Source organism: Cnephaeus nilssonii (genome assembly GCF_951640355.1).
Source record: "Cnephaeus nilssonii genome assembly, chromosome: 23".
NCBI classification, from domain to species: domain Eukaryota; kingdom Metazoa; phylum Chordata; class Mammalia; order Chiroptera; family Vespertilionidae; genus Cnephaeus; species Cnephaeus nilssonii.
Window position 1 is genome coordinate 17,945,290 of NC_137094.1, and position 15,224 is coordinate 17,960,513.

The 15,224-nt window shown below is 42.2% G+C and overlaps 2 protein-coding genes across 2 annotated transcripts; both read right to left on the bottom strand.

Annotated features, from left to right (window-relative positions):
• Positions 1 to 1,700: 1,700 nt before the first annotated feature.
• LOC307094727 (complement factor H-related protein 4-like) lies at positions 1,701 to 3,677 on the bottom strand (the record flags this gene model as incomplete). The annotated part of the gene is made up of 4 exons (XM_079763767.1): positions 1,701 to 2,410; positions 2,987 to 3,042; positions 3,110 to 3,311; positions 3,555 to 3,677. 4 exons carry the CDS (start codon positions 3,675 to 3,677, stop codon positions 2,135 to 2,137), a joined length of 657 nt encoding a protein of 218 aa, XP_079619893.1. The 3' UTR covers positions 1,701 to 2,134.
• A 2,302-nt stretch (positions 3,678 to 5,979) lies between these two features.
• On the bottom strand, positions 5,980 to 12,706 carry LOC307094650 (complement factor H-like). Its single transcript, XM_079763672.1, has 6 exons — positions 12,508 to 12,706; positions 10,675 to 10,848; positions 8,983 to 9,177; positions 8,402 to 8,578; positions 6,273 to 6,455; positions 5,980 to 6,062 (listed from the first exon to the last, which is right to left on the bottom strand). The coding sequence occupies exons 1-6, from the start codon at positions 12,635 to 12,637 to the stop codon at positions 5,995 to 5,997; spliced, it is 927 nt and encodes a 308-aa protein (XP_079619798.1). The 5' UTR covers positions 12,638 to 12,706; the 3' UTR covers positions 5,980 to 5,994.
• Between the last annotated feature and the right edge of the window lie 2,518 nt (positions 12,707 to 15,224).

Here is a 15,224-nt window from a genome sequence, read left to right on the forward strand (position 1 = left end):
CCAAAGAGGGAAACTATCTCACAGGTTGACCACAGCCCCCTGTGCAAAGAAGTGGAAATGTCTATGGAATTGCTTGATGGTCCATGAATTTCACTTCTGGCAGCTTACCCTGACCATATGCCCACATCATTATGAAAGAGTTCTTCATATTTCTCAGCATGTATTGTCTTCCTTTTCATATGTATTTATTTTAAATTAACATATTTTTGTGGCTCAAAGGTGATATGTGTTAAAGATAGAGGAATGGGAAGATATAAGAATTGAACCCCAATGCCCACGCTTCTTATATCTAAACTAGAGGCCCGATGCATGAAATTCCTGCAAGAGTAGGCCTTCCTTCCCCCCGCTGCCAGCACCAGCTTTCCTCTGGCACCCGGGACCCGGGCTTCCCACTCAGCTCTGGCTTTGTCCGGAGGGTCATCCGGAAGGATGTCCGGTCTAATTAGCATATTATGCTTTTATTATTATAGATTTGTTCTGGGCGGCAAACATTGTACAGCTCCTCCGTTGCCTGGAGGCAGGTTGCCTTAGGACAGAGGGAGGTGGAGTAGGTCACTGAACAATGGGTCAGTTGGAGTTTGTAGGGAGGTGATGGTTCATGCTCCGGCCAAGCATGCCCAGGCGTTGCACCCGTGCCCTGAGTTCCTTGGAAATGGCTGAAATAGCTTTTGTAACCTTTGGGTTGTCATTGTAACTGTCCTAACTCCCTCTTGTGGTTTCCGAGTATAAATTTGCTGTAACACCTGAGGTCTGCACAGCAGTTCGGCCTCTACCATGGTAGAGTGCTGCAATTGCAGTCACTGGCCAGTTTATTAAAGGCTCATAAATTTTGATCTCTGTCTCTGGGGGTTGACTCTTGCAGGTCGCTCCATAACAGATTGAACTGTAGTTGCGGTAGGTGTTTCATTGTGCTTCCTGCCAATCTTTGTTCTGTAAACATTGGCTCACTTTTCACAGCACACTGGGTGAATGTGTTGTCGTGTTTATACTCGATATTTTACTTTTATCAGCTTTCGTGCCCATGTTACAATAGCTATGCCCCTGATTAGAATCTAATACCTCTTTCTGACTTGTTTGCTAGATGGGTATGTAGAAGATGTTGCATTTCATCATTTTGGGGATAAATGAGCTACAGATAGATAAGCAAAACTAAGTAATAACCTCTACCATCTACTGCCAACATGGATATGACATAGTTTGTTTTTGACGTGTTTGTGAAGTGATTTTAAGGTGAAGATGGAGACAAGCATTTTTTTTTTCCCCTTTCCTCTGAAATAAGAATCCCAAAATTCCCCCCATATAGCATTTTGGTTTGTCATATTTTAATGAGATGCTTATGAGAAGTGGTTGGTGGGTTGATCTCAGATTACAGTGACATCTTCTACATAGTATTTAACACAAATTCTGACTAATGAATAAAAATGAGTTAAACCAAACCAGAAAAGTAAATTGAGAAGAATTGGATTCATAATAAGAAATTCTGAGTTGTCGAAACCAGTTTGGCTCAGTGGATAGAGCGTCAGCGTGCGGACTGAAAGGTCCCAGGTTCGATTCCGGTCAAGGGCATGTACCTTGGTTGTAGGCACATCCCCGGTGGGGGGTGTTCAGAAGGAAGCTGATCGATGTTTCTAACTCTCTATTCCTCTCCCTTCCTCTCTGTAAAAAAAAAAGAAAAGAAAAGAAAAGAAAAGAAAGAAATTCTGAGTGAATTGAATGAATTTTTTATTATTCATCGTCAGCATCATTATGATCATTTGATGGTATGCCTGGTATATACTATCATCTTGTTTATAAGTGGCAATCTCCAGTTCTCCTTCTTGACATTGTACTTGGGCTGCAGATGATGGCGGCACTTCACTACAGCTAGGTTGCCACACAAATTCAATATAATCTTCCGTTGTAAAATAATCTTTTCTCGCATCTAATGATCTCAACTGTATGTTAGGTTTCCTCGTGATTTCTGCTGATGCTACACATGCATCTGACGGTTAAAAAAAAAAGAGACAACATAAAACTGAGTATTATACAAATATCTTCCACAAGAAAGAGCAGGAAACGCCAGGAAACTGGCCAGCTTTGAGGCAGGAGGAGCAGTCGGTGGGACTGGCCACACATCTGGGGCAACAGGGTTTCTTCATTCACATCTGGGGAACTCCACTGTCCCTTCCCGACACACGGCTTGAAATGACTCCTCTGACGTCACCGCCTTGTGTCCCGATTTGCACATAAATTCCACGGTATCCCCTGTTTTTACATAATAGGGTTTGTCATCTTTCCCTTTTAACTGTATGTTCTTTTCATTCATGATCTTTTCTGATATCACACATGGATCTGAAAGTAGAAGAAATGCATAAAAGCAATTAGGAATCTTTCCTTTTATAAACAAATAAACCTTCAACCCAATGACTAGCTTAGAGGATGAAGTTATCGAAAGAGCTAATGTATATCCTCAACGTGGGCTGAGTCCTGTCCTCTGCCCCGGTGTGCAGGCCCTCACAGCTCCCCAGCAGGCAGCTGCTCCTCCTCACACACCAGGAAGCTGAGGGGAAGGGAAGGCCAGGCTCACCTGTCCAAGGTCACAGAGCTCATCAGCTGGATGATGCGTGTGGACCCGGCAGTGTGACTCCAGGGCCACACGCATATCTTAGACTTATCCATCTACTCAATCATCTAAACTTGAGATTTAGAACTTACCTTGGAAATTCAATACTTTCTTTTCCATATAACCCAGTTTGGAGCTATTTCTAGACTATTCTGACTTGGGTATGGTAACTTTGATTTCTGGTCCTGGACTTACTGGGGTTGCTATAATCTCCCACAGAAGGTGACACATACACAGGAGAGGATGAGTCAGGTATGAACCACTGTGGAGTCAGTTTGTGTATCAGAATGAGCCTCTCTGAATGTTCCTCTTTAAAGGACCATCTTTCATTGTTCACATAGGGATTCTCCAACCTCATAGCCCTACACACGAGTCTCTGCATACGAAACATTGAGCAGGAGAGCTGTTGGTGAACACAGTTGTGGACTCTGACTCCATGACTAGTAGACCGAACGCATAAACATCACCCTCATAGTCTCAGGATCCAGAAGATTCTTGAGAACTTACCTATGCATCTCGGGGGTTCGGACCACATTGCATAACTACAGGTTACATATTTAGGACCTTGGAGTTCAAAGTAGGCCTGGCATTGGTATTCCACTCTTGACCCTGGAGGATACCCTTCCAATGGGAAGGAGGTGATGTCTCCATTGCTAATCGCTGGAGGAGGCCCGCACTTGTGTGCAGATTCTGAAAAAGAGCATTTTAACTGTTGAAGAGAAAATTGTAGTTTTGTTGGAAACTATTCATGTAAAGCTGAACAGAAACTATTGTCCCTCTTTTGCATTTTAAACCTTGTATCCACCATGTTGTTCAAAATGCCTTAGATCACCCACACTCAAGCGAGGACTCCATACATGTAGACTTTTCAATTCTTGGAAAAGGAAATGCTGGAATCAAAACACTTACTAAAGCAGGTTGGCAAGTGGAGCCAGCCGTCCTCACCACACACCATGGAGCCCTTTTTGCTTCCATCTTCGTTTTCATAGCCGTCCAGGCATTGGTAGTCCAACGTGTCATTGGGTAGCAATGCTTTTCCAGTGATTGTGGCTGTGGCATTCTCAAATATTGGCATGTCACAATGTTCTGAAGCAAAATAAAAGCCACCATTGTATTTCTAATGCCATATCATGTAGAATCCAACTAAGAAAATCTCATGCTGGCAATACTAAACTTTACTATTGGTGTGTGGATAAGTGAAGTATCCAGTGAAAACTCTCTGAATCAGTGTGATTCTGGGCTGGACAAGTAATATAACATGAAGGATAGATTTCCTTACACATCCTTTTCCCTACCATTCAAAACCTCTAAATATCGGTTAGGAAACTTTAGTCTGATGTATTTTTAACTGTGGTTATGTCACTGGCTTTTGCTAAAATATACTATTATAATGATATCATGTTATCATTTGAAGGACAACACAATTTGTGATTTCAAGAGGTAATGTATGTATTTACATAGGAGATATACTATCACTAAGAGTGTGAGTCTTAGAGAAAGACTGTAGGCCTTGGATACAGGATCCAAGTATTTATATAAAACATCGTCCTTTCCCTAATGGTTCTCAGAATTGGAAATTTATCCACATTGATTTTAAAAATGAATTGCAAAGGGTTCAGTTTTTTCACTAAGGGGAGTCCATGAAATGGAAAACAATATTTTTAAAATGTAAGAACTGATATCTTTTTGGTGTTTTTTTTTAATCAATCTTCCCACCTTCTGTAGCATAAGGTTTAGTTTTTCTTGAATACAGTCTTGTTTTTTTAATACACATAAATGTTTTTAGTATGCAATAGTTTTTGAGTGATCAGGGTAAGTATTTCAACCCCTATAACAGGTGTAGATAAAAGCAGGAAAAGGGAACTCTTTTAGTTGCCCAGGCTGGCATTCATTGGCCAATATGTCATTGAGCTTAAACCACGTGCCATAACTTTTGGCTCTGGCATCCTCAAATATTGGCATATCACAAGATTCTAATGCATAGTAGAATTGAATATTTGATTTCTAATATTATTTAGTGGACAATTTAATTACGTAAGTTCCATTCCAATAAAAAAAAAAACTTTATCACTAGCACGTGCTAATAAATGATGCCCAATGCACAAAATTAGTGCAAGAGGCTTGGCCTTTGTAGCCCCAGCTTCATCCGGAAGGAGGTCCAGAAGGTTGTTCGGTTGTCTGGTCTAATTAGCATATTATGCTTTTATTATTATAGGTACATATAACTTAAGGAGAACAGTGATGAATCATTGTCCTAAAATGGCTTTTTATAATAAAAACATGTATTTCTACACAGCAGTTTTACCATCACTTAAATCATCCAAAATATTTATTTTAAGAACATTTTTCTCAATGCAATTAAACTTAGATATTTATTTCATGCTAGAAATAAAATAGGCCATAATAGATGCATTGTACTTTTCGTAGCAAAGCAGAATATCATTTTTGAGTGTAGATGCCAAAGTTATTAACAGTTGTGACATATATGCCAGGAAAAAATGAACTGGTTCAACAACAAAAAAATATTTTTCAACAGTGAGAGTAAGTTTTTAAACATTCTATAAAATTCTCCTTTAACGCATACTAATTTTTAAAGTTCACATGCTAATTTAGCTTTTTAAGATATTTCTTAATGACTGTATATTCTCTTATACTTATCACGATCCAATGTAAAGATAGTTCTATATATTTACAAGAAAGCAAAATGTTAATAAATGGTCTTAATTTTCACTAACACTATATTGGAGTGATGTTAATAAAGGTTTAAGTAATTTGCCTCCAATTTTATAACATGCTTTGTAGCCAGCTACCTTAAATTGTTTTTAAAAAAATGTAAAATAAAATTATAAAAATAATAGACACATTTTTTTTTCCTCTCCTAGTAAGAGTATTGTAATGAATAGTTGATCACAACTTAATATAAAATGGGTCTGATATGGATGCAACATCATTTTTTCTTTGGCTGGTTCCTCTGGTAACTATGGAAATGGAAAGCAATGAAAATAATAGGAATGGACATTTTAAATATCTACTTCACTTAAAGTGAATGAAAACTACCACTGTGAGGCTTTGGGATGAATAAGACAAAACGAGCAAACAGTTGTAGAGAATGTTCATAAACTTCGAGGCCATAAAGCAGAGAGATCTCTCCCTGCAGAGACTCTGCTTCTGTCTAGATGCATTTCACAGACTCCACTCACTGCACGTTCTAGTAGGTTGCCTACAGGAACACATAAACCACACAGTGACATTCCTCTGCACCTGTGTTCTATGAGCCCACATTTCACTTCCAAACCTAACTTTTAGTTCTAGGAACAAAGTCTCTGAAAGGGAAGTCTGATCACCTGAAAACAGGTACAACAGGGCAGGACCTCAGCTCAAAACGGAGGAGCTTACAGCGGAATACACACCGGCTCCCTAGGCAGTTTGCAAATCGCAGGATGTTTTACGGTGGATAAACCTTGAACTGAATGATGAACTTATATCTACCCTACTAGAAATTCATTGTAAAAGACAAAAGGAAATTACATTTATTTTCTCACAAATTTCTTTAGATTTTTCAAATAGAGCTACGTCAGCTTCTACCACCTCATAAAAAAGAAATCAGTTAAAGTAAACATTTGTTCAACAGCCAGTAAAATAATGGACACCACAGTCATGAATGACTTACTAATGCATCTGGGTTGAGCTGACCATCCATTCTGGAGACATGTAATATACCCGGATGTGTGACCATCTTCTGTTACATACCCTTGTTTGCACTTATATTTTGTTACTTTATTTAAGGGATATGTAGACTCAGAGTCAGCAATAAATCCATTCTCAATTGTTACGGTTGACTTTAAACATGTTTCTAAAAGAAAGAGAGCATAAGGAAACGGTGAGCATATGGTCAGGTAACAGTTTCCTAAGGATTCGCACAACATTACAAACTGAGAAATAAGGGCATTTGTCAGTGAAAACCTGGAAAATTCTTAATCATCCAAAGCATTGTGTCGGAGGAAATAGGTTATGAGTTTCCAAAAATCTTAAATCTAGATATTAAAATTTTGGGGGACTAAGCCAGATTTGAAACACTCAGGATGCCTTGTAAGAAATTATTAAAAATCTGTCTCGTGATTCTTGAAACCCCCAGCATGCCAGAGCTGTCCTAGCAACAGGCCCTTTCCTATACTGATTGGGTTTCAATATTGCTAAGAGGGTGGAGCCTAAGTGTTCTCAGCCATGGGAAGCAAAGGTACCTATGTGAGGTGATGGATGTGCTACGCAGCTTTATCTGGTAGATGTCTGCTTTAAACATATGCGATTCCCATTTTCAGTTACACCCCATTCGTGCTGATAAAAGATAAACCAACTGGAAAACAGAAACATCTGAGCAGGAATCAACTAGAAATGAAACACTAGAGAAAATGTACAGAGTCAAAAGGTGGCTCATTGAAAATATGCACTCAAATGGATAAACACATGGAAAGAACAATGAAGAGGGTGCCAGCCACACAGCCAATGAGGAAACGGAGCCAAATCTATGAAAACAACCCTGTAAGGCACACGGACACGGCCAGTGCCTAACTAAGGATCCCGAGACATCGGGTCAACCCACGGGATCTCCATTCTCAATGGGGCTTTGTTGGGAGGTGAGAATTTTCCAGATCACAGCACGGGAAGGGAAAACTCAAGCAGACGTGTCAGTCCTACTGAACAGGAGAAACCAATGCTGGTGTTCCCCAAGAGGTCAACACCACCAAACGCTGAATGACCATAAGCAGAGAGGAAAGACCCCTGGATGAGGGAGAAAGCTGTACAAATCTGCACGGCGGTCCCTAGATTCTTTGGTGGACACATCCCACTAGAGTGCAGGGCGGAACCCCTGAGAACGGGCAGAGCACAACTACCAGAGGCAAGACCTGCCAGGAAACAACAAATTCCAAGACTCCAGGGCGCACAAAGCACTGGGAAACATGCATATTCATCAGTCACATGGGAACAGGTCTTTAACCACAAATCACTTAGTACAGAGGCCAAAGAGGCCTTCGCCATCCAGAGCCTGAATAAGCTCATCTGTGTAATGGCTCCCCAAACCAGCCTTATTCATTGGAAAGCAAGCCTTGAGTGGAAACTGTTGCCAAGATACCAAAGGCTGACGAAGCCCAGTGGAAATCTGTCCTACAATATTAACAGAAGAAGAAGAAAAACAAAAAGAATGTTCAAAACATTCTCTGAAACAGAAACCAGCAAGATCTGGCCTTTATTACACCCTTTCTACCCTAAAACATGTGCCACATATACGCCAAAATCTGCCATTACTTCAAGACGGAATGTGAGTCATTAGTAATAGAATAATAGAGAGTGTGGATAAATTCAGGTAAGGTGACCAGAACTTCCCTTTCCTGTCATTCAGAAAATGTGTGGCCCAACACCATAGCAGACATACTGTGTTCCCATTTCATTTCTATGCATTTTAATCTGGACACTGAAACATGGGCAACGGGGCTCAATATTAAGATTGAACTTTTGAAAGAGTCTAATGTGGTTTTCACTTAATGGTCTCCAGTGAGTGAGCAAATAATATAGAAATGTCTAAACATTTAATTATACTGAACTTTCAAAATGTTTTTCAATAAAGAAGAAAACAGAAAAAAAAAAAAAAGAGATAGGTGTTTCCACTCAACACCCTTGAAAAAATAAAACCAAGTAGGGCCATTGGCAAAGCAAAGAGCTGATAGAAACCTTTTGCCTCAGTTACTCCAGGTGAGTGTTAGACAATCACAAACAGACTGGCTCTTAGACCAGTTTTCTTACCGACACGGATGCATCTGGGAGGAGGGAGCCAGCCATTCTCCGTACAGGTCATTGAGGTCTGCTGGTTTTGAAGCATGTAGCCAGGATAGCAATTAACATTTACAGATGTGCCCTGCAAATATTGTCGTGGATCTTGTGGACGATGTCCATTTTCCAAATCATTGAAAATGCATTTTCCTGAGAATTATAAAACGATGATAAAAACACATAAGTGGGGTCAAAAGAAATTAAAAACTACCTTTATAATATTTAAATTAGAATGCATAAGCATCAAAAAGTAGCACATAACTTAAGAAACACGACAGTAGCTACCAAATGTTTATAAAATCCATATTAAATGGTATTTATCTGTAGTTTCCACAATTGAAATATGTATAAATGCTATAGGTAGGCTTGTAGAATCTATTTCTATTTCTTCTGCTGCTAATGAAGAACCTTGATGAAAGACAAATCCAGTATCGGTCTTTCTGCTCAGAGACTCATCCTCCCACCTACTTTTCCCACCAGGCTTAGCGGTGCTCATGTCTGCTCTCTCCACTCGGAACTATTGCCCCGGGCACAGGACAGAGAGGTTAACTCACTGCGGCAGGGCAGTTTCGGGGTCCATCCATCTCGTGTGCAAGTTATACGATCCCATTTGTCTTGTGAAGGAGTCACATAGTTTTCATCACAGTGATAGTCAAACTTTTGTCCTGGTGATGCTGGGAAATAATGTCTATAACTATGTCCCCAGTATAGGCGTCCATGTTTTATTTCTGGAAAGTCACAGGGCTTAACTAGCAAGTAAAACAAACAAAACACAGCATAAGTAATGTTTCACCCTAATAAAAACGTAATGAGAGGTACCTTGTTTCATTGATGAATTATATTCTCACATGCACATAATTAAACTCGTTGCATTAGGCTTTCTAGGACAAGAAGAGTTATAATCTCAAAATGATGTGAATAACACTTGTTCCCTGATTATTTCACAATATATACAAATACAGAATCATTATAGTGTGCACCTGGAAGTAACACAACACTGTAGGTCAATGTTATCTACATAAATAGTCACTCTCCTTGTCATTGTTATGCTCACTGAGGTCTGTGTCACAGTGGTCATGGCCTCCTCTTTAAGGCACCTGACTGTCCACATTCATTTGGCCTTGGCCTTGAGTGAACACTGAGCCATTGCCCTGCTATGTGTATCATTTCGTTTGTCATCCATGGAAGATCCAGCTTAAGTGGGGGGCCCTTTGACGATGAACTGATATACAAGGAACAGCAATGAGACTGTAGAGACAGAAAACACTGGGAAAGGGGCAGTCCCCCAGGAATAAAATTCCCTGTGGACTGAGGGGCATGAGTGACAGGGGATGGCTTTAGAAGGTGCACAATGTCTCCCACATTCCTCCCCCTCATACAAGGGAGCCCCGTGCCCCTCCCTTGAGTGAGGCTGGACGAGTTCACGTGGCCGATGGGACCTTGTGTGACCAGGTCATCAATGCTCTGGAGGCGCCTCCAGGGCCCTCAGGTCACTCGCTCTGGGGAGGGTTACCTCCACTCAGGCCTCCGATGGAGACGCCCAGGTGGACGGATGTTCAGGCTCCTGCACACGCCCTGGGCAGCATCCCAGGTGCAGCAGGGAGCGGCCCAGAACCAGGCAGAGAAGCGGCTCCCAAATGCTGACCCCGCCAACACTGACACACGGGGGGCTGTTGTATGAGGCAGTGTGTTCGGGGGCATTTGTTATACTGACATCAATATCTAATGTACTAGGTGCTAACTGGTTATTTTCTTACCAAATGTTTTCATTCACGTATTAGAATATTAGTGAGAGAAATATATATTCATACATACATATACACATATTTAACATTGCATACCAAAAATTTATTAAGTTTTTATTAACAAAAAATGTGGATTAGATCTTAATTAGAATTGGAGACTTTGGACATCAAAGACTGCCTTGAATCCTCTGTGTTACCTTCTCTGTGAGGCCAAGATCCCCTTTATTTTTTATTGACGTCAGAGAGGAAGGGAGAGGGAGAGAGAGAAACATCAGTGATGAGAGAGAATCCTGGATCAGCTGTCTCCTGCATGCTCCCTACTGGGGATGAAGCCTACAACCCGGGCATGTGCCCTGTCTTGGGATAGAATCGTGACCTCCTGGTTCATAGGTTGATGCTCAATCCCTGAGCCATGCCAGTCGGGCAGATCCCCTACATTTTTAAGTTTAAGAGAAGTAATTGCAGAATTAAGAAGCGGGTCAAATTATGGAGGGAACTTACAGCCACATCTTGGAGGAGGATCCCAGCCTATGTCAGTACATTTTGCCGTATTTCCCCGGGGGGGAGGGTAGAAGCCACTTTTACAGTAGTAAGTGATTGCCTGTCCCACTCTGTATTTGCTCCTGTCAGCAACGAAGTGACTGTTTGCAATTCTTGGAGGGTCACATGTCCTTTCTGAAAAGTAAAAGTACATGTCTATTATGCAGAAAACATTTGTAAATCATCGAGGACATGTGAATTATACAGAAATGACATGAAAATCAGCAAGGACATGAGAATAAAGTAAATGTCATTTTTTTGTTCTTTCTAAAGAGATAAAGGGCATTCAAATGAGCACCCTGTCCTTACATATATATTAGCAACGATATATAGAAACTAGTAGAAAATATATATGATCACCTACACACAAGTGTTAAGTAAATTATGTCTCCAGTATTTGATGTTAATCAAAACTAACCTCAAATGAATCTTAAATATGTTTATTTTTTTCCTGGCCAGTGTGGCTCAGGGGTTGAGCATTGACCCATGAACCAAGAGGTCATGGTTGGATTCCTGGTCAGGGCACATGCCTGGGTTGGGGGCTCGATCGCCAGTGGCGGGTGTGCAGGAAGTAGCCTTTCAATGATTCTCTCTCATCATTGATGTATCTCTCTCTCTCTCTTTCCCTTCCTCTCTGAAATCAATAAAAACATATTTTAAAATATGTTTATTTTTTCCTCTCACTTCAATCTGCTATATTTATCAGACTTCCATATTTCCATTGCAGTCCAGTCTACCTATGTTAGTTTTCACTTCATAGTATAGCTAAACTTAACGCCAATGTTTGAAGTCAAAATCTACAAGACATATAAAAAACACACATTTCCCTAAGGGACCAACCAAATACTATTGGGAGAATTTTGTTAAATTAATTAAGAATAAAAGAACTTCTGGTGGTTGCTTTCAAGCAGTGGACAAAATATCTTGAAAAATTGTAATTCCCTACTCTCATCATCTCCATTAAAGTAAATGGTGCTGTTAAAACATTGCCAGGGCAGGTGCCTCTATCCAAAATAATAACATCTCAGATTGTCCAAAGGTGTGACACCACATTTTTTCTTACTGCTAGAAGCCATCATTAAGATTGGGAAGACGAATAATAATTCCATATTGGCACTCCATGTTGTGAATCAGTAGAAACATCTAGTGTGCACAGGGATGGATAAATTAGGATCAAAGGTGGTTTTTATTTAGCCGGTCTTGGTATTTTTCACTATTCCTGCACAGGACTTGTTCTCAGAGATTATCCCTAATGAATGCAGAGGCCGAAGTTATTGTTTTTAATATATTTTTATTGATGTCAGAGAGGAAGGGAGAGGAACATCAATGATGGGAGAGAATCATGGATTGGCTGCCTCCTGCATACCCAACACTGGGGATCAAGCCCACAACTTGGGCATGTGCCCTGGCCGGGAATCAAACTGTGACCTCCTGGGTCATAGGCCGATGCTCAACCCCTGAGCCACGCCGGCTGGGAAGAGACTGAAGTTTTGATAAATTCCTCTCAACTAAAACCCCCAACGCTACAAAGCATAGACCAGATGAAAGAACAGTTGTGTCTTATCCCAGCTAAGGTTGTTTGTAGATGTCTTTTGTGACTTAGTTCCACGTTTCTTAAAATTTGGGGAGAATAGATGCCCTTAAAGAGGCCGTCCCCGCCGAGGTAGGCCTTTCCATGGTCGCAGGCGAATAGGGAGCATGTTGATGCAATGAGCCGAGGCACGGAGAGTGCCGTGCGTGCACAGGACAGATGGCGTGCACCACAACAGGCATCCGTGAGAAAGGGGAGGTTACCTTTGCAGGACGGGGGCGGGGTCCACCCCGAGTCGGTGCAGACGGTCTCTGCTCTTCCGCTGTAGCTATAGCCCGGGAGACACTGGTACTGAAGCCTCTCGTTCTCTCTATACGAGGCCTTCGGAGACATGGGCTCTCCATGTTCGATTTGTGGGACTCGGCAGGAGATGCCTAAGCGCAGGGGGTGAAATGCCAAGTGTCTGTTATGTGCATGAAGGGACTGTGCCCACGACAGAGCTCCAGCAGGTCACTAGCCGTTTCCACTGGGCAAAGCAGGCAGCCCGGCAGCAGGTCTGTTTCGATGGGAATGCGTGCGGAATCTATCTGTCGCTCTTACCACTCACTTATTTTTCTTTATTGATTAAGGTATTACATATGTGTCCTTATACCTCCATTGCCCGCCCCCAAACCCGTTCATGCCCTTACCCCCCTGGTGTCTGTGTCCATTGGTAAGGCTTATATGCATGCACACAAGTCCTTTGGTTGATCTCTCCCCTTTATCCCCACCCTCCCCTGCCTTCCCTCTGACGTTTGAGCATCTGGAAGTTACCATTCTGACTATAATCGTGCTGCTGATTCCATTGGGTTTGAGGATAACCCAGTCCTTCTGAATAAATAGTGGCCGTAACATTCATCAACTGGGAAAGGGGCAGTCCCCCAGGAATAAAATTCCCTGTGGACTGAGGGGCATGTGTGACAGGGGATGGCTTTAGAAGGTGCACAATGTCCCCCACATTCCTCCCCCTCATACAAGGGAGCCCCGTGCCCCTCCCTTGAGTGAGGCTGGACTTAGGGACGCGCTTCTGAAGAGTTCACGTGGCTGAGGGGACCGTGTGTGACCAGGTCATCAATGCTCTAGAGGCGCCTCCAGGGCCCTCAGGTCACTCGCTCTGGGGAGGGTTACCTCCACTCAGGCCTCCGATGGAGACGCCCAGGTGGACAGATGCGCAGGCTCCTGCACACGCCCTGGGAGTGGGCCCTTTGGAAGCACATGCTGCACCCAGCCCTCCCCCACCCCACCCCCAACGTGTGCAGTGTGAGGTCGGATCAAATAATTGAATCGATGCCCCGTCCCCTGCGGTCTGACCTTAGACCTCTTCACAATGGACTTTCCCTTTCCCTTACATCACATTCCACTTGCTAAGACCACTCTCCCTCCCCTCTGGACTTTCCCAGAATCCAACCTGCCCAGAGAATTCTCCGACCAGAAAAGCCCGCCTAGAGTCCTTTACCATCTCTGCCTCCCTGTCCCTGGGTGCTGGTGCCAATTTGGGGTTCAGCCCATCTGCTATCCCGATGACTAATAAATGGAGAATCCCTCACCACGTTGGCCTTGTGCATTCCTCCTTTGGGGATCCTAACAGGCAGCACCCCAGGCCGCACCAGGGAGCGACCCAGAACCAGGCAGCGAAGCGGGGGTGTTGTATGAGGCAGTATGTTCAGGGTGTTTGTTACCCAGACATCAATATCTAATGTACTCGGTGTTGACTGGTAGTGCTCTTATCCACTGTTCTAATTCACATATTAGAGTATTAGTGAGAGAAATATATATTCATACATACACATACACATATTTAACATTGAATAGCAAAAAATTAAAAGTTTTTATTAACCAAAATGTGGTTTTGATCTTAAGTAGAATTGGAGACTTTGGAAATCAAAGACTATCTTGAAGCCTCTTCTTTACCTTCTCAGTGAGGCAAAGATTTGGACTTCTCAGGTCCCCATTGTTTTTTTAATTTTTAATATTTTAAATTGATTTCAGAGAGGAAGGGAGAAGGAGAGAGAGAGAAAGAGAAACATCAATGAACAGAGTGAATCATGGATTGGCTGCCTCCTGCACGCCACCCACTGGGGATCAGCCCACAGCCCGGGCATGTGCCCTGACCTGGAATCAAATGGTGACCTCCTGGTTGATACTAAATCATTGAGCCATGCTGGCCAGGCAGATCACCCTTATTTTTATGTTTAAGAGAAGTAATTGCAGAATTAAGAAGCGGGTCAAGATATGGAGGGAACGTACAGCCACAACTTGGAGGAGGACCCCAGCCTATGGCAGTACATTTTTCAGTATTTCCCCAGGTGGGAAGGTAAAAACTTTTACAGTAGTATGAGATTACGTGCTTCAGTCTGTATTTGCTCCTGTCAGCAACGAAGTGACTGTTTGCCATTTCTGGAAGGTCACATGCTGATTACCTAGACCCAAGTGCTAAGTAAAATATGTCTGCAGTGTTTGATGTTAATCGGCACGAACCTCCAATGAGCCTTAAATATGTTTATTTTTCCCTGGCTGGTGTGGCTCAGGTTGAGCATGACCTCTGCACCAGGAGGTCAGGGTTTGATTGCCGCTGAGGGCACATATCCAGGTTGGGAGCTTGATGCCCAGTGGGGTGGGGGTGGGGGGGTGAAGGAGGGAGCCTATTAATGATTCCCTCTCATCAATGATGTTTCTAACTCTCTCACCCTCTCCCTTCCACTCTGAAATCAATAAATATATACTTTAGTATATGTTTTCTCTCACATTTTAATATGCTATATCTATCAGATTTTCATGTTTCTATTGCATTCCAGTCTACATATCAAGTTTTCACTTCATAGTATAGCCACACTTAGCACCAATGTATGAAGTCAAAAGCTATGAGACACATATAAAAACACGTTTCCCTAAGAGACCAACCGAATACTATTGGGAGAATTTTGTTAAATTAGTTAAGACT

Excerpts from the sequence above, each read along its gene's own strand:
- LOC307094650 (XM_079763672.1), bottom strand. The coding sequence starts at position 12,637 with ATGTCTCCGAAGGCCTCGTATAGAGAGAACGAGAGGCTTCAGTACCAG. Across the intron at positions 8,579-8,982 it reads CCCGAAACTGCCCTGCCGCA|GAAAATGCATTTTCAATGAT; the intron begins GTGAGTTAACCT and ends TATAATTCTCAG. Across the intron at positions 6,063-6,272 it reads AGCTCAACCCAGATGCATTA|GTTTATCCACCGTAAAACAT; the intron begins GTAAGTCATTCA and ends ATTCAGTTCAAG.